This window comes from Carcharhinus amblyrhynchos, chromosome 15 (genome assembly GCF_965287045.1).
Source record: "Carcharhinus amblyrhynchos chromosome 15, sCarAmb.v2.hapA, whole genome shotgun sequence".
Taxonomy (NCBI): domain Eukaryota; kingdom Metazoa; phylum Chordata; class Chondrichthyes; order Carcharhiniformes; family Carcharhinidae; genus Carcharhinus; species Carcharhinus amblyrhynchos.
Window position 1 is genome coordinate 35458993 of NC_137338.1, and position 23148 is coordinate 35482140.

Genomic DNA, 23148 nt, shown 5'->3' on the forward strand with positions numbered 1-23148 from the left:
AGCACTATCAATTGACCGTAAAGCAGTACTGGCCAAAACAATACTTGTGAGTTTTTTCCTTATTCAACTGTAGAAAATTATCTGAAGTATAATTTAAGATCTTAGCCTTGACTTGACAAAAGCACCCTAGATTCTCAGATGGAAGGGTCAAGTTCTACTTCAAAGCCTTGAACACATTATGCATTCTAACACTTCAGTGGTGTACTAAGGAAGTGCTGCACTGTTGAAAGAAGCATTAAATCCAGTTTTCATCTGCCCTCTCTGGTGGATGGAAAAGATCATAATTAAAAAATGGATTATCTGGTCATTAAGTCATAGCTGTTTGTAAGACCTTGCCATGTGCATATGGGTTGCCATGATTCTTCACATTGCAACGGGGATTGCACTTCAACTGTACTTCATTAGCTGTAAAGTGTTTTAGGATTTCCAAAGGTAGTGAAGGGCTCTATATAAATGAAAGTTCCTCCTTTCTAAGTATGGAGAAATGGGAAGGGGAAAAAATAGATGAAAAAATAAACAGAGAGCAAGTTTTATAAATCAATTATTTTTCATTTTAAATATCTGAAATGTTATCTGACCTCAGGCTATTGGTACATACCATAGGAAATAGCATTCACATTCAAATGCTTATCTTAAATTACAAATATGTCAATTCCAGATACCTTTTAACGTAGAGCTAGAAGATTTTTTTGTTCACAGTATAAATAATTATTAATAAACTGAAGTTAGTCATCATCATCATCATCATTGTCATCATCATCATCATCGTCATCATCATCGTCATCATCATCATCGTCATCATCATCATCATCGTCATTGTTGTCATCTTCGTCATCATCATCATCATTGTTGTCATCATCATCATCTTCTGTATTGACTTTTCCCGAAAGTACATCATGGAGCCACTCTTCTAGTTCACCAGTTGATGGTAAATCATCATCATCTTTAATGTCCATCCAGACACTGTCAGCCTGTAAGTTTATAAATATGAAATTCACCGAATTGAAGTGCAATTAATTATGCATCATTACAAACAAGCAGCTTTCAGGAACATGCACATATGTACAGACATTATCATATAAATGTCTACAAATGTTACATTAAATCCACAATGATATCTACATTGATTAAGAATGGTATAGGCTAGGAGCTGGGAATAAGTTCATGAGGAAAGCCCATTAGGAGAAAATAGAATGATCTTTGAATAAATTAGCAAAAGCCATTCATTATAAAAACATTGGACCCAATTAGAAAAAAATCAAACCCTACAATAGAACATAGAACATAGAACATTACAGCGCAGAACAGGCCCTTCGGCCCACGATGTTGCGCCGACCAGTTACAAAAACAATGACCCACTAGCCTATACCAATCCCTTTTCGTCCATAAACCTATCCAGAGATCTCTTAAACGCCCCCAAACTAGACGCATTTACAACTGCAGCAGGCAGGGCATTCCAATCCCTCACCACCCGCTGGGTAAAGAACCTACCCCTGACATCCGTCCTGTAGCTACCCCCCCTTAATTTAAAGCCATGCCCCCTCGTGCTAGCTTTCTCCATCCGAGGAAAAAGGCTATCACTATCCACCCTATCTAAACCTCTAATCATCTTATATGTTTCAATAAGATCCCCTCTTAGCCGCCTTCTTTCCAACGAAAACAACCCTAGATCCCTCAGTCTCTCCTCATAGGACCTCCCCACCATACCAGGCAACATCCTAGTAAACCTCCTCTGCACCCTCTCCAACGCCTCCACATCCTTCTTGTAATGCGGGGACCAGAACTGCACACAGTACTCCAAGTGCGGCCGCACCAGAGTAGTGTACAGTTGCAACATTACACTGCGACTCCTAAATTCAATCCCCCTACCAATAAACGCCAAGACACCGTACGCCTTCTTGACAACCTTATCTACTTGATTCCCAACTTTCAGGGATCTATGTACACACACACCTAGATCCCTCTGTTCATCCACACTATTCAAAGTCCTCCCGTTAGCCCTATACTCGACACATCTGTTGCTCCTACCAAAGTGAATTACCTCACACTTCTCCGCATTAAATTCCATCCGCCACCTCTCGGCCCAGCTCTGCAACCTATCTAAGTCTCCCTGCAGACTATGACACCCTTCCTCACAATCTACCACACCTCCAACTTTGGTGTCATCAGCAAATTTACTAATCCACCCAACTATACCCTCATCCAGATCATTAATAAAAATTACAAACAACAGTGGCCCCAAAACAGATCCCTGAGGCACACCACTCGTAACTGCACTCCATGATGAATATTTACCATCCACCACCACCCTCTGTCTCCTATCTGATAGCCAATTCCTGATCCAACTTCCTAGATTACCCACAATCCCATACATCTGCATTTTCTGCAGAAGCCTACCATGGTGAACCTTATCGAACGCCTTACTAAAATCCATGTATACCACGTCAACTGCCTTACCCCCATCCACCTCTTTGGTCACCTTCTCAAAAAACTCAATAAGGTTAGTAAGGCACGACCTACCCGCTACAAAACCATGCTGACTATTTCTAATCAATTCATTACACTCCAAATAACTATAAATCCTATCCCTAATAATTTTTTCTAAAACCTTGCCCACAACAGAAGTAAGACTCACCGGTCTATAATTCCCGGCAAAGTCTCTGTTCCCCTTCTTAAACAATGGGACAACATTCGCTATCCTCCAATCCTCCGGGACTACACCAGAGACCAATGACGACCTGAAGATCTGAGCCAGAGGCTCTGCAATCACCTCTCTAGCCTCCCAGAGAATCCTAGGGTAGATCCCATCCGGACCAGGGGACTTATCTATTTTCAGCCCCTCAAGAATTTCCAGCACATCCTCTTTATCAACCGTAATACTGTCTATTTTACACCCCTGCAACCCAATGTCCTCCTCAGCTATATTCATGTCCCCCTGCGTGAACACCGAAGAGAAATATTGGTTCAATACTTCTCCAATCTCCTCCGGTTCCACACACAACTTCCCCCTGCTGTCTGTAACTGGCCCTAATCTTGCCCTGACCAACCTTCTGTTCTTGACATACCTATAGAACGCCTTAGGATTCTCCTTAATCCTATCAGCCAAATGTAGGGGAACAAATCAGTCAGTGCTAATGTTCCATTGGTGTATTCGTTATTACTTTTTTCTAACCTGCAAAGCACTGACAGGAGCTTTTGATGACTCAGTTATGATCATCCAACACCAATTCAACAGGTTTTACTTTTAATATACAATTGTTTAACCTCCTTCCATTGTCTTGCACCTTTAAGTGGAGACTAGACAAGTTGTATACTTACAGCAGAGAAGATTAAGGATTTCTTTTAATTTACAGAATGTGGGCATTGCTTTCAAGGCCAGAACCAGCATTTATTGCTCAACCCTTGAGAAAGTGGTAATGAGTGCCTTTTTGAACCAGAACAGTATACACAGTGAAGATATTCTCACAGCACTGTTAGATAGGGAGGTCTTTGATTTTGATCTAATGCTGATAAAGGAACTGTGATATATTTCCATGTCAGGATTCTAGGAGATGGTATTTCCGTACACTACTGCCCTTGCTCTTCTCGGTGGTCAGGGAGGCTGTTGAAAATGCCTTTGTGAGCTGATGTAGTGCATCATATAGTTGGTATACACTTTCTAAGATTATAGATGGGATGCTAATTGAACAGGTTGCTTTGTCTTGAATGGTGTCAAACATTCTGAGTGTTGAGTGTTAGAGCTGCACTCATCCAGGCGATTTGAAAGTATTCCATCACACCCTTGACTTGTGCCTTGCTGATGCTGGAAAGGCTTTGGGGAAATGGGATATGAATCAATTCACACCAAACACTCAGCTGTAACCACAGTATTTATGTGATTGGTCTAGTTAAGTTTCTCAGTTTTCCCCTGGATAATCCCAGGATGTTGATAATGGAGGATTTGACAATGGTAATGCCATTGAATGTCAAGCAAAATTGGTTAGAAACTCTTAATTGGAGACAGTCATTGACTGGCACTTTTGTGGCGTGAATTTTTATTTGGCATTTATCAGCCTTATCGTGAATGTTGTCCAGGTCATGCTGGAACATTGGTTGCTTCATTACATGAGGAGTTGCAAATGGAACTGAACAGTCATCGGTAGACATCTCCACATTTGATTTAATGATGGAGGGAAGGTCATTGATGAAACAGCTGAAGATAGTTCAGTCTAGGATACTACCTTAGGGAACTCCTGTAACAAGGTCCTGGATCTGAAATGATTGGGCTCCAGTAGCCACAATCATTTTCCTTTGTATTCACTGTGACACCAGCCAGTGGAAAGGTTTCTCTAATTGCGCTGACTTCAGATTTTTGGAGTTCTTTGGCGATACACTGAGTCAAATGCTGCCTTAATGTCCAGGGCAGTCACTCACATCTTGCCTCTGGAATTCAGTTTTTTATTCATGTTTGAACCAAAGCTGTAATGTGATCAGGTGCTGAATGGTCATGCTGGAACCCAACCTAAGCATCAGTGAGGTTATTGGTGAGTAAGTGCATCTTAAGAGCTCCTTTCATCATCTTGCTGATAACTGAGATTTGGCCAAAAGGTAGTAATTGACCAGAATAGATTTGTCCTACTTTTTGTGGGACAATTTTCTACTTTGACAGGTAAAAGCCACTGTTTCTGATTGGATGAAGGCATAGTTAGTTATGGAGCACAAATGTTCAGCATTGTAGCCAGGATGTTATCATCTTTGCTATATCCAGTGTGCTCAAGCATTTCTTGATGTCACTTGGAGTAAACTGAATTCGCTGAAGACTGGTTTCTGTGATGGCGACCTCAGGAACAGAGCACGGTGGATCATTTAGTTGACCTTTCTGGCTGAAAGTGCTTGAAGATGTTCCAGCCTTGACTTTGCACTCAAATAATGGGGATGTTCATGGACCCTCCTCCTTTCATTGTTTAATCGCAAACCATCATTCATGACTGAATGATTCAGGGCTGCAGAGCTTTGCTCTGATCAGTTGGTTGTGAGCTCTGTCTACAGCATGCTATTTTCATGCTTTAGAATATCCTGTAGCTTAACCAGGTTGGCATATCACTTTGAGGTACACGGTTCATCTCCTGGCACACCTCACTACACTTTCCATTGAACCAGGATTGATCCTTGATTTGATGGTAATGATTGGAGATATTCTCGACCATGGTATCACAGATGTGGTGGAATACAATACTGCTGTTGATGATGGCCCACAGTGCCTCATGGATGCCCAGATTTGAGCTGTTAGATATGTTTTGAATTGATCCTGTTTATATCAATGATAATGTGACACAAAACAGTGAAGGATGTCCTCCGTGTGTAAGTGGAATTTTGTCTCCACAACTACTGTGCAATGAATGACCAATCTCATAAATACTGTCAAGGACAGGTGCACCTTCATGACTGATGAGGATGAGGTCAAATAGGTTTTTCCTTTGTCTTGGCTCTCTCATCACCTACCACAAACCTAGTTTGGCAGCTTAGATCTTCATGACTTGGCTAACTTGATCAGTGTTGATGTTAATTGGTATACTACACATGGAGGACTTCTGACTTATCAGCTAAGGGAGAATCATAGGGGGTAATCAGCAGAAGGTTTCCTTGACTATTTTTGACCTGATGACATGAGATACCATGGATTTCAGATTTAATATTTCAAAAGAACTAAACTCCAGAGATGAGGTGAGAGTGATTGTACCTTGACATCAAGGCAATTTTTGACCAAATATGCGGTATCAAATAGTCCTAGAAGAATTGGAGTCAAAGGGAATCAGAAAGAAAATTCTCCATTGGTTGAAGTCTTACCTAGCATAAAGGAAGATGGTTGCAGTTGTTCAGTCTGACTGCAGGAGGTCAGTCATATCAGCAGGATAGGAGAATCACTCCTTATATCGTTACATGATATTCAATTCTAGCTATATATATACAAATTAGCTAATGTGGATAGTAGAACTTAAAAGTAACATCAAATGTCTACACAAAGTTGTAAAGAAATGAGTAAACAGGTAGTGACATCCACTTACACTCACAAATTGGTATTGTTATTTCTCTGCCCACATCTAGTGGTGCACCAGGCAGACTTTCATCTATTTCCAGAGAGGGCTTTTTTCCTGGTACAGGTTGATAGCCAGTTGCCAGAGGCTTATAGTTTGACAGTTGCCACTCCACAGCAAGCTGGTTGACCAGCAGTCTCTCCCCCTCTTACTAACTGCCATTGGCACATGATAGAAGGATTTTGTAGGCTGATACTCAACCTGTTGGTTGCACGTTCTTTGACCATTAAGTCTTGGGGTGGGACTCAAATCTAGAGCTCCTGGTTCAGAGGCAGTGATGATACCCACTGCACCACAAGACCACAGGATGGTACACAAAATCACAATTAGGTGGACTTGTAAAACCAAACATGTGCATAAACAAAATGACCATGGCCTCCCACTATTATAGATCAAGGCAAAATACGAATACATAAACTTATGAATTAGCAGCAAGAGTAGTCCACTTGGCCCCTTGAGCCTGTTCCGCATTCAATAAGATCATGGGTGATCAGATTATAACTTCAACCATACATTCCTGCCTACCACCGATAACCCTACACCCCCTTGTTAATCAAGGATCTATCTAACTTTGCCTTAAACATATATATAATATAGAAAAGAGATTCAGGAGCACCGGACTAATGATTGAAATTTGCTGATGCTACTTACATCCGTGACATTTACTATTCCAATCTGAGGCCTGTGAAGGTCAATCTTGAAAGTTCTTTCCCAGTATGTAAACAACTGAAATAGTCATAAAAGGATTGTAAGATTAAATTACTGCTAAATGTCTGCAAATAATTCCTATTCCTCACTCTGTGATATGTGTACTCACCAGAGGGAAGTCATCAGGGTCAATCCACACAATGCTTAAATCTGGATTGTCAGTGTTTTCTCTTGCAACCTCTTTTAAAATTGACAGAAATTCATAACCATCTGTAAAGGAATAAAAATTTCTCAAATATCTCCACGCAAGAGAGCAAAGATTATTTAGACAAGCAAGTATTCCACTGATATCAATTTTTCTCAAACTGCCTATGAAATACATCTTGGTGGATCGAGACATCAACTCTGTGGGCTAGATATTATGCCTTGAAATAGCTATTATTGATGTTAATGAATTGACATTTAATACATTTGCAGGGCATTCTGCTATGTAGACCATAAGACAGTAAGATATAGGAGCAGAATTAGGCCATTCAGCCCATTTCATTCAGCTCCACCATTCGTTCATGGCTGATATGTTTCTCAATCCCATTCTCCCACCTTTTCCCCATAATCCTTGATCCTCTTACCAATCGAGAATCTATCTCTGTCTTAAATACACTCAATGAACTGACCTCCACAGCCTTCTGTGGCAATGAATTCCACAGATTTACCATCTTCTGGCTGAAGAAATTCCTCTTCATCTCAGTTCTAAAGAGTCATCCCTTTACTCTGAGGCTGTAACCTTGGATCTTAGTCTCTCCTATTAATGGAAACACCTTCTCCACATCTGCTCTATCCAGACTTTTCAGTATTCTGTAAGTTTCATTGAAAAACCCTGCTCTTCCTTCTAAACTCAACTGAGTACAGACCCAGAGTCCTCAAATGTTTATCGTATACCAAGCCTTCATTCTTGGGATCATTCTCTTGAACCTCCACTGGACTCTCTCTAAGACCAGCATACCTTTTTTAGATATGGGACCCAAAGTTGCTCAAATATTTCAAATGTACTCTGACTAGAGCCTTAAAAGGCTTCAGCAGTACATCCCTGCTTTTGTATTCTAGTCCTCTCGAAATGAATGCTGACAATGTATTTGCCTTCCCAACTGCCAACTCAACTTGCAAGTTAACCTTAAGAGAACCCTGAACTAGATACTCCCAAGTCATCTTGCGTTTCTGATTTCTGAATTCTCTCCCCATTTAGAAAATCATCTGCGCCTCATTTCTTTCTACCAAGGTGCGAGATGATAAAACGATAGGTGGAGACAGATAGTATTAAGGAGGCAAGGAAGTTGCAGAAGGACTTTGGACAGGTTTGGAGAGTGGAGAAAGAAGTGGCAAATGGAATACAACATGGGAAAGTGTGAAGGTTCCTAGTTTGATGAGACTGGACAGGCTAGTTGCGGAAATATTCTCGATGTTGGGGAAGTCCATAAGTCGAGGTCACATCTATGAATAAGAACGTGGCCCTTAAATACACTCCATGAACAGACCTCCACAGTTTTCTATGGCAATGAATTCCACAGATTCACCACCCTCTGGCTGAAGAAATTCCTCTTCATCTCAGTTCTAAAGATTGTCCCTTAACTCTGAGACAATTTTTTAAAAACTCAGTCGGTTGGTGCTCGCTGTGCCCCCTCCCTGCTCTCGGCCATTGCCTCCCTGTCCCCTTCCCGCTCACGCCTAAAAACCTCGGATTTTAGCCTCTCCTACTAATGGAAAGATCTTCTCCACATCCATTCTATCCAGAACTTTCAGTATTCTGTAAGTTTCAATGAGAACCCCCCCTTCTTCCTTCTAAACTCACTAGACTATGATAGAGAATTTGACAGGTTCCCAACTCTGCGTGAAGAATTCTTCCTCATTTCCTGAATGACTTACCTCTTATTTGTAGAATATGACTCCTAGTTCTGGATTTCCCCAACACTGAGAATATTTTTGCATCTAGCTTGTCCAGTCCCATCAGACTAGGAAACTTCACACTTTTCCACATTGTATTTCATTTGCAACTTCTTTGTCCATTCTCCTAACCTATCCCCAAGTCCTTCTGCAGCCTCCCTGTCTCCTCAAAACTACCTGTCCCTTCATCTGCAAACTTTGCCACAATGCCCTCTGTTCCTTCATCTAGATCACTGATGTATATAATGAAAAGTTGTGGACCCCTGCAGATCTCCATTAGTCACAGGCTGTCATCCTGAAAATGAACACAAAAACAGCAACAGGCTATTCAACTCTCAAGTCAGGTCTATGATTTAAATATAACATAGTCAATCAATACTTCAACACTGTATAACTGTATTTGATTTATAATCCTTGATACTTTTATCTAATAAACAGCTTTTAATCTTTGTCTTAAAAATTTAAATTAACCCAGCATCCATTGCCTTTAGGAGAGGGTTACTCTTAGAAACAAAGAAATATAGAAACAAAGAGATATAGAAAATAAGTACAGGTGGACTGTGACCAAAGGACCAGATTACGCAGAGGACGACCAAGACCAACGCACAGGTAAAGGCCAATATCTGCTTGGGTACTTGCCAGTCATGCAAAGTTAAATCAAGGTCTTGTATTGGACTTGAACTCCAGTATTTTCTGTAAGATTAAGTTATTGTTGGTTGGGTGGGTGATTATTGATGGTGATGTGTAAAGTCTGGGACAATTGGTCAAGAACTAAAACAACAGGCTGCAGCCTAAAAGACAGAGATAAACAGGCTGCAAACTAGATGACTGAATATACAGGATATTGATCATCTCCAGGACAAAAGTGACTTTCTGGTCAAACTGAGCTATTTACCAGACATAGGGGTACTGTAACTCCTTATTTGGGAGGGAGGTATGTACTCGATGTGTCCCCAGCACCTGCAGACATGGCCTTTGGGGACACACCCAGAGATTGGTGTGGCAGCACCCGATTGGATTTTATCGATCAGGGTGATCAAGTCCTAAGCGATTGATTGGCAATGGCTAAAAACAGCCAAGCCCAATGGGGTATAAAGGGTGCTGCACAACCAAGAATCTTTCTCTCTCTCTGATCCCATGAACGAGCTACAACAACGATCATCGCCAGCTACAACCAGCATGAGGAGAGCCACCACACCCGAAAAGGAAGGAAGGGGAAATACGAAGAAGTCAGGAAGTTACTTGGACAAATAAACTGGAAGGAGGCGTTCTTAGGGAAAAGTACCGAAGGAAGGTGGCGGACATTCAAGGAATGTTTGTCTGGAGCTCTGCATGACAACGTTCCGATGAGACAAGAGGGATTTGGTAGGTCGCGGGAACCGTGGTGCACGAAGGCTGTGGTGAATCTAGTCAGGAGGAAAAGGAAAGTGTACAAAAGGTTCAGGGAACTAGGAGATGTTAAGGATCTTGAGGAGCATAAGGATTGTAGAAAGGAGCTTAAAAGGGAAATTAGGAGAGCCAGAAGGGGTCATGAGAAGACCTTGGCGGGTAAGATTAAGGAGAATCCCAAGGCCTTCTATAAATATGTGGAATGTAAAAGGATGAGAAGAGAAGGGATAGGACCTATAAAAGGTGAAGGGGGAAAGGTCTGTGTGGAACCAGAAGAAATGGCAGAGGTGCTTAATGAGTACTTTGCCTCAGTATTCACAGTGGAAACTGATCTGGGAGATTTTGCTACGGATTTGCAGCAGATGGAAAAGATTGAGTATGTGGATATTAAGGAGGAGGATGTATTAGAACTTTTGAATTCTATCAAGATAGATAAGTCGCCGGGACCAGATGGGATGTACCCCAGGATACTGTGGGAGGCGAGGGAGGTGATGGCAGAGCCCCTGGCGATGATCGTTGCGTCGTCAATGGAGACGGGAGAGGTTCCAGAAGACTGGAGGATTGCGGATGTAGTTCCTATTTTCAAGAAAGGGAACAGAGATAGCCCGGGAAATTACCGACCGGTGAGTCTGACCTCAGTGGTTGGTAAGCTGATGGAGAGGCTTCTGAGGGACAAGATCTACGAGCATTTGGAGAGGTTTGACATGATCAGAAATAGTCAGCATGGTTTTGTCAAGGGCAGGTCATGCCTTACGAGCCCAGTTGAGTTCTTCGAAAATGTGACTGAACACATTGACGAAGGAAGGAAGGATGTGGTGTACAAGGCGTTTGATAAGGTCCCCCATGCAAGACTTCTTGAGAAGGTGAGAGGGCATGGGATCCAAGGGCCTTTGGCCTTGTGGATCCAGAACTGGCTTGCCTGCAGAAGGCAGAGAGTGGTTGTGGATGGGTCTTTTTCAGCATGGAGGTCAGTCACCAGTGGAGTGCCTCAGGGATCTGTTCTAGGACCCTTGCTGTTTGTCATTTTCATAAATGACCTAGATGAGGAAGTGGAGGGATGGGTTAGTAAGTTCGCTGATGACACGAAGGTCGCTGGTGTTGTGGATGGTCTGGAAGGATGTCAAAAGTTGCAGCAGGACATAAATAGGATGCAGGACTGGGCGGAGAAGTGGCAGATGGACTTCAACGCGGATAAATGTGTAGTCGTCCATTTTGGCAGAACCAATGGGATGAACGAGTACACTATCAAGGACAGGAGTCTTAGTAGTGTTGAAGAGCAGAAGGATCTTGGGGTCCGGGTCCACAGGACTCTTAAATCGGCCTCGCAGGTGGAGGATGTGGTCAAGAAGGCGTATGGTGTACTGGCCTTCATTAATCGAGGGATTGAGTTTAGGGATCGGGAGGTAATGCTGCAACTTTATAAGACCCTTGTCAGGCCTCCTTTGGAGTGCTGTGCGCAGTTCTGGTCGCCTCACTATAGGAAGGACGTAGAAGCTATTGAAAGGGTACAGAGGAGATTTACAAGGATGTTGCCTGGACTGGGAGGCATGCCTTATGAAGTTAGGTTGAGGGAGCTGGGACTCTTTTCCCTGGAGAGACGAAGGTTGAGAGGCGACCTGATAGAAGTTTATAAAATGTTGAGAGGAATAGATAGGGTGGATTCTCAGAGGCTATTTCCCCGGGTTGAAATGGTCGCTACGAGAGGACAGAGATTGAAGGTGCGGGGAGGCAAGTACAGAAGTGATGTTAGGGGTAAGTTTTTCACTCAGAGGGTGGTGAGTAAATGGAATCGGCTGCCGTCAGTGGTGGTGGAGGTGAACTCACTGGGGTCTTTTAAAAGGCTTCTGGATGAGTATATGGGATTTAATGGGATTGGGGGTTATAGATAGGTCTATAGATTGGTAGGTGTTGATGTGATCGGCGCAACTCGTGGGCCGAAGGGCCTATTTGTGCTGTAGTATTCTATGTTCTATGTTCTAAGACCAGAGCCACAGTACCAGACCAGACCAAAGGACCAGATTATGCAGAGGACGACCAAGACCAACGCACAGGTAAAGGCCAATATCTGTTTGGGTACTTGCCAGTCATGCAAAGTTAAATCAAGGTCTTGTATTGGACTTGAACTCCAGTATTTTCTGTAAGATTAAGTTATTGTTGGTTGGGTGGGTGATTATTGATTGTGTATCTTAAATAAATATTGGATGCACTAACAAGACGTTTACTTGCAGTTATTTGTCCACCACATAATGTTAAAACAGACTGTGCGACAGGCACAAGACCATTTGGCCCTTCGAACCTGCACCACCATGTCTGATTATGCACTCTCAGTGTCCCACTCCTGCTTTCTCTCCAAACCCCCAATCCCTTTAGCCACAAGGGCCACGTCCAGCTCCCTCTTGAACATATCTAACAAACTGACCCAAACAGTTTTCTGTGTTAGAGAATTTCACAGGCTCCCAACTCTCTGCATGAAGAAGTTCTTCCTCATCTCAGTCCTGAATGTCTTACTCCTTATTTGTAGACTATGACCCCCTAGTTCTGGACTTTCCCAACATTGTGAATATGTCCACATCTAGCCTGTCTAGTCCTATCAAAATTTTATATGTTTCTATGAGATCCTCTCTCATTCTTCTAAATTCTAGTAAGTACAAGCCCTAGTTTTTCTTCATATTTCAGTCCCGCCATTCCAGGAATCAGTCTGGTGAACCTTTATTGGATTCTCTCAATAGCAAGCATGTCCTTCCTCAGACAAGGAAACCAAAAGACCATAAGACATAGGAGTAGAATTAGTCTACTATGCCCATCAAGTCTGCTCTGCCATTCAATCATGGCTAATTTTTTTTCTCATCCCCATTCTTCTGCCTTTTCCCCATAACCCCTGATCCTCTTATTAATCAAGAAGTACCTATCTGTTTTAAGACATTCAATGACCTGGCCTCCACAGCCTTCTGCCGCAAACAGTTCCATAGATTTACCACTCTCTGGCTGAAGAAATTCCTCCTCATCTCTGTTTTAAAGGATCGTCCCTTTAGCCTGAGGTTGTTCCCTCTGGCTCTAGTTTTTCCTACTAGTGGAAACATCCTCTCCACGTCCACAACAGTATCCTATAAGTTTCAATATGATCCCCCCCTTATCCTTCTAAACTTCAACAAGCGCAGATCCAAAGTCCTTAACCATTCCTCGTACGACAAGTTCTTCATTCCAGGGATCATTCTTGTGAACCTCCTATGGACCCTTTCCAAGGCCAGCACATCTTTCTTTAGATACAGAGTCCAAAACTGCTCACAATACTCCAAATAAGGTCTAACCAAAGCCTTGTACAGCCTCAGAAGTACATTCTTGCTCATGTATTCTAGCCCTCTTGATATGAATGTTAACATTGTATTTGCCTTCCTAACTGCCAACTGAACCTGCATGTTAACATTAAGAGAATCTTGAACAATGATTCCCAAGTCCCTTTGTGTTTCTGATTTCCTAAGCATTTTCCCATTTAGAAAGTAGTCTAATCTCACCCTTTTCCACATTATATTCCATCTGCCACTTCTTTGGCCACTATCCTAACCTGTCCAAGTCCTTCTGCAGCACCCCCTGCTTCCTTAATACTACCTGTCCCTCTACATATCTTTGTATCATCTGCAAACCTAGCAACAGTGCCTTCAGTTCCTTTCTCCAAATTGTTAATGTATATTGTGAAAATTTGTGGTCCCAGCACTGATCCCTGAGGCACACCACTAGTCACCAGCTGCCATCCTGAGAAAGACCCCTTTATCCCCACTTTCTGCCTTCTGCCAGTCAACCAATCATCTATCCATGCCAGGATCTTACCCTTAACACCATGGGCACCTAACTTATTTAACAGTCTTCCATGCAGCACCTTGTCAAAGGTCTTCTGGAAATCTAAATAAATACATCCACTGGCTCTCCTTTATCTAACTTCCTTGTTACCTCCTCAAAGAACTCTAACAGATTTGTCTGACATGACCTCTCCTTGACAACTGTGCTGACCCAGTCCTACTTTATTATCATGCACTTCCAAGTACTCTGTGATCTCATCTTTAATAATAGACTCTAAAATCTTGCCAATGACTGAAGTCAGGCTAACCGGCCTATAATTTCCCCTCTGCCTCCCTCTCTTCTTCAACAGCAATGTTACATTAATTACTTTCCAGTCCTCTGGGACCATCCCTGCCCCCAGTGATTCCTGAAAGATCACCACCAATGCCTTCAGAATTTCCTCAGCTATCTCTTTTACAACCCTGGTGTGTAGACCATCCTGTCTAAGTGATTTATCTACCTTTGAACTTTTCAGTTTCCCCAGAACCTTCTCCTTAGTGATGGCCACTACACTTACCTCTGCCTCCGACTCTCCTGGAGCCCTGGCATCCCACTGGTGTCTTCCACCGTGAAGACTGATGCAAAGTAACAATTTAGTTCCTCTGTCATTGCTTTGTTTCCCATTATTATTTCTCCAGTCTCATTTTCCAGTGGCCCAATTGCTATTTTGGCCTCTCTCTTACCTTTTACATTGAAAAAAGCTCATCCTATCTTCATTTATAATACTAGCTAGCTTACACTCATATTTCATCTTCTCACCCCTTATTGCCTTTTTAGTTGTTCTCTGATTGTTTTTAAGGGCTTCCCAATCCTCTGGCTTCCCACTAATCCTTGCCACTTTGTACTGTTTTTTCCCTTTGTTTTTATGCTGTCCTTAACTTCCCTCATCAGCCATGAATGCCTCGTCCTCCTCTTTCCTCCTCCTTGGGATGAATTTCTGTTGTGCCTCCCAAATAACTCTCAAAAACTCCTGCCATTGTTGTTCCACTGTCTCTGGCCAGCAACTCTGGCCAACTCCTCCCTCATGTCTTTATAGCTACTTTTATTTAATTGTAATACCATTTCATCTGACTCCAGCTTCTCCCTCTCAAATTGCAGGGTAAATTCTATCATATTGCGGTCATTGCTCCCTAAGGGTTCCTTCACCTTAAGTTCCCTAATCAAGTCTGCCTCATTACACATACCAAATCCAGAATTGCCTGTTCCCTAGTAGGCTCTGTCACATGCTGCTCCAAAAAACCATCTCTTAGACATTCCACAAATTCCTTTTCTTGGGATCCATTACCTACCTGATTTTCCCAGTCCACCTGCATATTGAAGTCCTCCATGATTATTGTAATATTGCCTATTTTATAAGCCTTTTCTATTTCCTGATTTATTTTCTGCCCCACATCCTAACTACTGCTAACTCCCATCAGGGCTTTTTAACCTTTGCGATTCCTCAACTCTAGCCACAGAGATTCTATGTCTTTCTGATCCTATATCACTTCTTGCTACTGATTGAATTTCATTCCTGACTAACAATGCAACCCCGCCCCCTTTGCCCATCTGCCTGTCCTTTCAATAGAACACATATCTTTGGACATTTAGATACCAGCCCTGATCCCCTTGCAGCTACATCTGTGATGCCCACAACATCATACTGGCCAATTTCAATGTACGCAACAAGCTCATTTACTTTGTTCTGTGTACTGCACGCATTTAGGTACAACATCCTCAGTCCTGCATTGACCAACTCCCTTCTCTTACTTATCACTTTATTTGCCCTGCCTGAAGTTAGATTCCTGCCACCTTCTATACTCTCTGTTCTATTACGTGGCCTGGAAACTTTACTAACCTGTCCTGAGGCCTCAGCTCCATTAACCCACACTTCTACTCTCTCCTTTAACTTTGATTTTATAATTTTCCATACAACTGAACCTTCCACCCACTATTTAGTTTAAAGCCTTATCTACAGCCCTAGCTATACTATTCACTAGGACTCTGGTTCTAGCACGATTCAGGTGAAGATCGTCCCATTGGAACAAGTCCCCTCTTCCTCAACATTGGTGCCAATGTCCCATGAAATCAATACTGCCCACAATACGTAACGTGTGGCCTCACCAAGGTTCTGTATAACTGCAGCAAGACATCACTACATCTATACTCAAATTCTCTTGCTACGAAGGCCAGCATATCATTAGATTTCCTCACCGCCTGCTGTACCTGCATACCCACCTCCAGCAAATGTTCCAATGTGACACCCAGGTCATGTTGCACTTCCCCTTTTCCTAAACTGCTGCCATTCAGTTAATAATTTTCCTCCCTGTTTTGCCACCAAAGTGGATAACCTCATATTTATCCACATTATATTGCATTTGTCAAGTATTTGCCCACTCAGTCAGCCTGTCCAAGTCACTCTGCAGCCTCTTAGCATCCTCCTCACAGCACACACTGCCACCCAGCTTAGTGCTGTTTGAAAATATCGAGTTATTGCATTCAATTCCTTCATCTAAATCATTAATATATGTTGTGAATAGCTGGGGTCCCAGTACTGAGCCCTGCGATACCCCACTAGTCACTGCCTGCCACTCTGAAAATGACTCACTTATTCCCACTCTCTGCTTCCTGTCTGCCAACCAGTTCTCTATCCACGTCAATACATTATCCCCAAACCATTAACTTTAATTGTGCTCACTAATCTCTCGTATGTAACCTTATCAAAAGCTTTTTGAAAGTCCAGATACACAACATCCACTGGTTCACCCTTGTCACATCCTCAAAAAATCCCAGAAGATTTGTCAAGCACAATTTTCCTTTAGTGAATCCATGCTGACTTGGACAGATCCTGTCACTGCTTTCCAACTGATCAGTTATTACATTCTTAATAACTGACTCCAGCATTTTCCCCAACACTGATGTCAGACTGACCAGTATTTAATTCCTCATTTTCCCTCTCCCTCCTTTTTTTAAAACATGGGGTTACATTAGCCACCCTCTAATCCATTGGAAGTCTTCCAGAGTCTATTGAATGCTGAAAATTACTCAGTTTTACATAGAAACTTAGGAACAGGAGTAGGCCATTTGAGCCTACTCCATCATTCGTTATGATCATGGATGATCATCCAACTCAATAGCTGATCCCCCCCCTCCCCATATCCTTTGATCCCTTTTGCCCCAACAGTATACTGTTTCCACTGCTTATGCACTCTTATCGAAGTATTCACTTTCCATTGCCATAATTATGTACTTTATCAATATCGTTCCATTGCTGATTTATTCAAGGCGACTACAGGTATATTTTTGATCTCTCAGGGAACCAAGGGACATGGGGAGCATGCGGGAAAGTGAAATTGAGGCAGAAGATCAGTTATGATCACACTGAACGATGGAAGACTCGAGGGATTACATTCTTCCATTTCTTATATTGTAATATTTTTCTCTTTCTTTCCTAATTTTTCTATCCTTTCTGTAGAATGGAGTTGATAACCCAATTAAAACAACTACAGCAACAACATTAGCTTGCATTTGTATACTGCAGGCTTGTCCAACACGCAGCCAGGTGGCCATTACCCATCCTGCCAGTCCTCTCTAACTGAGCCCTGGACCCATATTCAAAATATAAAAGAATTTGAACATTTTTCAAAGAACTTCCCCTCCAATCATAGGTTGTTTCTCTCCCGTTGTTGTAAGGATCACTAGTCAGCCAATCAGCAGCAAATGTGAGAGAGGACCAATCTCTGATTGGAGAAGCAGCTTTCTTCAGTCTGAGACTTGCAACTTTGGCACAGTGGCAGTGGCAAGTCTGCTGGGGAGGGAGGGAGGCTTTCAAGGTGGCTGGTTAGAGTCAAAGTAGTGGCCTAGCACGGGGAAGATGGCTGCTGGGTAGGGACTGTAAAGGAAGGCTGGGGTTGCTGCTGAGAAGGAACTGAGTGGTTGTCGAGCATGGCTGGAATGGCTGCTGAGTGGAGTTAGGAAAGCGGTAGCCAAGCTGGAACTGAATGGTCGCCAAGTGGGTGGAATGCAGTAGCTGGACAACAATGGAGTGACTGCTGAATGGGAGGAAGGGAGCGACTATTGGGCAGGGAGGGAACAGTGGCTGCTGGTGGGGATGAATGAAATAGGCTACTGCTGGGAGAGAGAGACTGGCTGTTAATGGAGGAAAAAGAGATTGACTGCTGGTTCATGTGGAGGCAGAGAAGCTGCCTGCTGGTGTGGGAGAAGAGAGTGGCTGCTGGTGAGTGTGTGTGAGCACGGGGTTTGTATGTGTCCAGAAGAATGAGAGTGAGAGAGGATCTGGGTCACTCACAGTCTCAGGGTTTGCTCTCACCTCCACACACCGACACATATCTCACATGAATATTACTTAAGAAATTTAACCCCAATTCCTGTTTTATTTCATTTAAATCCTTTGCAGCTCATTCTATTTCATTTAGCTCAGTTGGCTGGATGGCTGTTTGAGATGCAGAGCAACATCAGCAGCACAGGCTCAATTCTCGTACCAGCTGAGGTTATTTATGAAGGCTCTGCCTTCTCAACCGTGTCACTCGCCGAAGGTGTGGCCACTTCCCACTGTCTCGTCAAAGCACCCCAAGCACAATGGACATTCTCTCTTCCACATTCTTCCATTGGGAAGAAGATACAAAACTCTGAGGTCACGTATCAACCAACTCAAGAACAGCTTCTTCCCTGCTGTCATCGGTTTTTTGAATGAACCTGCCTTGCGTTAAGTTGATATTTCTCTACACCTTAGCTATGATTGTTACACTACATTCTGCACTCTTTTATTCCATTCTCCATGAATGGTACGCTTTGTATAGCATGCAAGAAACAATACTTTTCACAGTATCCCATGTGACAATAATAAATCAAATCAAATCAAAATCAAAAATCACCACCAGTCAATTCCCCCTCTCAAAGGAGAGAGCAGCCTATGATCATCTGAGACTATGGAGCTTCACCATTATTTCATTGCACATATATGTAAATATATTGTTTATCACTGTCTTATCCTTATTTAAATGTTGTACATTAGTAATTAGTAATGTACAACATTAGTAATGTACAACATTAGTAATGTTGTACATTGGGTAGTGCAGTAGAAAGCTTTAGATTGGCTAGGAGGGAGTTGAAGAGGGAGTTAAGAAGGGCTAGAAGAGGGCATGAGATGACTTTGGCTGATAGGATTAAGGAGAATCCTAAGGCGTTCTATAGGTATGTCAAGAACAGAAGGTTGGTTAGGGCAAGATTAGGGCCAGTTACAGACAGTAGGGGGAAGTTGTGTGTGGAACCGGAAGAGATTGGAGAGGCATTGAACCATTATTTCTCTTCGGTGTTCACGCAGGACGATATGAATGTAGCTGAGGAGGTCACTGGGGTGAAGGGGTGTAAAATAGAAAGTATTGTAGTTGATACAGAGGATGTGTTGGATATTCTAGATGGGTTGAAAATAGATAAGTCCCCTGGTCCAGACGGGATTTACCCTAGGATTCTATGGGAGGCAAGAGAGGTGATTGCAGAGCCACTGGCTCTGATCTTCAGGTCGTCGTTGGTCTCTGGTATAGTACCGGAAGATTGGAGGACAGCGAATGTTGTCCCATTATTTAAGAAGGGGAGCAGAGACTTCCCTGGGAATTATAGACCAGTGAGTCTTACTTCTGTAGTGGGCAAGGTTTTAGAAAGAATTATTAGGGATAGGATTTATAGTTATTTGGAGAGTAATGAATTGATTAGAGATAGTCAGCATGGTTTTGTAGCGGGAAGGTCGTGTCTTACTAACCTTATTGAGTTCTTTGAGAAGGTGACCAAAGAGGTGGATAGGGGTAAGGCAGTAGATGTGGTATATATGGATTTTAGTAAGGCGTTTGATAAGGTTCACCATGGTATGCTTCTGCAGAAAATGCAGATGTATGGGATTGGTGGTAATTTAGGTACTTGGATCAGGAATTGGTTAGCAGATAGGAGACAGAGGGTGGTGGTTGATGGTAATTATTCATCATGGAGTTCGGTTACGAGTGGTGTGCCTCAGGGATCTGTTTTGGGGCCACTGCTGTTTGTAATCTTTATTAATGATCTGGATGAGGGTATAGTTGGGTGGATTAGTAAGTTTGCTGATGACACCAAAGTCGGAGGTGTGGTAGATTGTGAGGAAGGGTGTCGAAGTTTGCAGGGTGACTTGGACAGGTTGCAGAGCTGGGCCGCGAGGTGGCGGATGGAGTTTAATGCGGAGAAGTGTGAGGTAATCCATTTCGGTAGGAATAACAGATGTGTTGAGTATAGGGCTAATGGGAGGACTTTGAATAGAGTGGAGGAGCAGAGGGATCTAGGTGTATGTGTACATAGATCCCTGAAAGTTGGGAATCAAGTAGATAAGGTTGTTAAGAAGGCGTACGGTGTCTTGGCGTTTATTGGTAGGGGGATTGAATTTAGGAGTCGCAGCGTCATGTTGCAACTGTACACAACTCTGGTGCGGCCGCACTTGGAGTACTGTGTGCAGTTCTGGTCCCCACATTACAGGAAGGATGTGGAGGCTTTGGAGAGGGTGCAGGGGAGGTTTACCAGGATGTTGCCTGGTATGCAGGGGAGGTCCTATGAGGAGAGACTGAGGGATTTGGGGTTGTTTTCACTGGAAAGAAGGCGGCTAAGAGGGGATCTTATAGAAACATATAAGATGATTAGAGGTTTAGATAGGGTGGATGGTGATAGCCTGTTTCCTCGGATGGAGAAATCTAGCACGAGGGGGCATGGCTTTAAATTAAGGGGGGGTAGTTATAGGACGGATGTCAGGGGCAGGTTCTTTACCCAGAGGGTGGTGAGGGACTGGAATGCCCTGCCTGCTGCAGTTGTAAATGCGCCTAGTTTGGGGGCGTTTAAGAGATTGGTGGATAGGTTTATGGACGAAAAGGGATTGGTTTAGATTAGTGGGTCAATGTTTTTTTTTAAAAATAAGACTGGTCGGCGCAACATTGTGGGCCGAAGGGCCTGTTCCGCGCTGTAATGTTCTATGTTCTATGTTCTATAACTGCTGGATTTTTGTTGAAGTGTCTGCAGGTTAAGTGACCTGTACCCTCCACAAATGCTTGGTGCTTCCATTTTCTTTTACTGTCTTAGACTTCCAGCGCCTACAGTCTTCTTTTAACCTTTTGTTTAAATTAGTTTGCTCTGTCCCATAAGAAAAAGTTTTAACCATTTTAACAGTGACTTACTGCTTATTCAGTAATATAATGGAAGGCTTCCTTTTGTGCACTAAACATAGAAACATTATAAAACTGATTCTTTACAAAGAGGTTTACGGTTTCATTACAACTATCAAATATAGGATATCTTCTAAATATTGCCATAAAAGCTTTTACCCAAGTTCCTCAATAATGAAATATAACTTAATGACATGAATATAAAAGGAACTGTTCTATAATAATCATTTAGCACAAGAAAGAGTTTCTACAGAAAGGACAATTCCACTTTGCGTTGCATTGAGCAGAAAATGACCAAAGGTATTGTCATTCTTCAACAGCTGAACCAAAAGGGAAAAAAATCCACAAGCAACAAATTTCAAAACCAGTTTTTTTGGAACCTCAGAGGCAGAGCTTTCTATTTGGGTGGAATCTTGCCACAAGGTGTGACCTCTGTGGCTCACTGTTTTCCAGTATAGACTTTAGGTATTTGCAGTCAGGGCAGGCCACGGTAGCTGAAGATAAAAATACTTTTTATTTTTAAATTTATTGTGCAAAGGGAAATTAATTGATTACCCTTCCTTTAAGGAATGAGGGTAATTAAATTTCTAACCTTCCCACAAAGCTGTGTGCCAGGAACACACTTGTATTTGTCGGTGTTGCTATGGAGTTGATGGCCAAAAATGGATCGAATTACATAATTCCACCATGAGTGCATCATTTGAATATACAGTCTATCCTTGGGTAGGTATATCCAATGCTTGCTTTCACCTCTGCCAGAAAGTTCCACAATTGGTAGTGGCTGCAGGAAGTCAGTGCAAGAGCTCCAAGCCAGAATTTATGCTCTCTGCCTATCCCACATTTTCTCAAAATCAGGCAAATGTGGCAATTTTAAAAATACATCAAACAATGTCTATTTTAACAGAGGATGTTAAGTGCATAACAATGACAAGTAACAACTGTTGATACAACTTGGGCTTCAATTCACTGTGCATGAAAAGATTTTAGATACTTCAGCAAAACAACGCACTGTATTAGTATTAGAGTTAAAGAAGTAAACACAAAGGGCAGAATTTTCCCATCCCGTTTGCTCCAGGAATCGTGGTGGGTGGGACACGGATCGTGCAAAGGTCAGTTGATCTTGGGCGGGATTTTCTGGCTTTGGGGCGAGGGCCACCGGAAAATCCCAGCCAATGACTTGCATTGATTACCAGGCCACTCTTTAAGTTGTAGAAGATCAACTACTTGAGAAGTTGTTAACTATCATTATTCCCCAATCAGTCTTTCAACCAGCTTTGGCCAGTGGTGTGCCCCAGGAATCGGTGCTGAGTCCACTGTTATTTGTCATTTATATTAATGACTTGGATGAGAATTTAGGAAGCATGGTTAGTAAGTTTGCAGATGACACCAAGATTAGTGGCATAGTGGGCAGTGAACAAGGTTATCGAGGATTGCAGTGGGATCTTGATCAATTGGGCCAGTGGGCTGCAATGGAGTTTAACTTATCTAAATGCGAGGTGATGCATTTTGGTGGATCAAACCAGGGCAGGACATAATTAATGGTAGGGCGTTGGGGAGTATTATAGGACAAAGAGATCTAAGGGTACAGGTTCATGGCGCCTTGAAAGTGGAGTCACAGATGGACAGAGTAGTGAAGAAAGCATTCAGCATATTTGGTTTCATTGGTCAAAACACTGAATACCGGAGTTGGGATGTCTTGTTGAAGTTATACAAGACATTCGTAAGACCACACTTGAAATACTGTGTACAGTTCTGGTCATCCTATTTTAGAAAGGATATTATTAAACTAGAAAGAGTGCAGAAAAAATTTACGAGGATGCCACTGGGACTTGATGGTTTGAGTTATAAGGAGGGGCTGGAAAGACTGGGACTCTTTTCTCTGGAACATAGGAGGTTATGGGGTGATGTTATAGAGATCTATAAAATAATGAGGGGCATAGATCAGCTAGATAATCAATGTCTTTTCCCAAAGGTAGGGGAGTCCAAGACTAGAGGGCATAGGTTTAAAGTGAGAGGGAAAAAATACAAAAGCGTCTACAGCGGCAATTTTTTCACACAGAGGGTGGAACATATAGGAATTGTCTGAAACAAGC

At 42.6% G+C, this 23148-nt stretch overlaps 1 protein-coding gene across 4 annotated transcripts in view; it reads right to left on the bottom strand.

Annotated features, from left to right (window-relative positions):
• Positions 1 to 528: 528 nt before the first annotated feature.
• The window catches only part of LOC145353239 (calsequestrin-2-like), a 53354-nt gene continuing 30734 nt past the window's right edge, over positions 529 to 23148 (bottom strand). For all 4 annotated transcript variants that reach the window (XM_080203793.1, XM_080203791.1, XM_080203792.1 and 1 more), the window contains 3 exons: positions 6892 to 6992; positions 6726 to 6800; positions 529 to 971 (listed from right to left, as the gene is read on the bottom strand). In XM_080203793.1, the coding sequence (XP_080059919.1) occupies positions 726 to 971; positions 6726 to 6800; positions 6892 to 6992 (422 nt within the window). In that variant the 3' untranslated portion in view covers positions 529 to 725. The remainder of the gene's footprint in view (positions 972 to 6725; positions 6801 to 6891; positions 6993 to 23148) is intronic.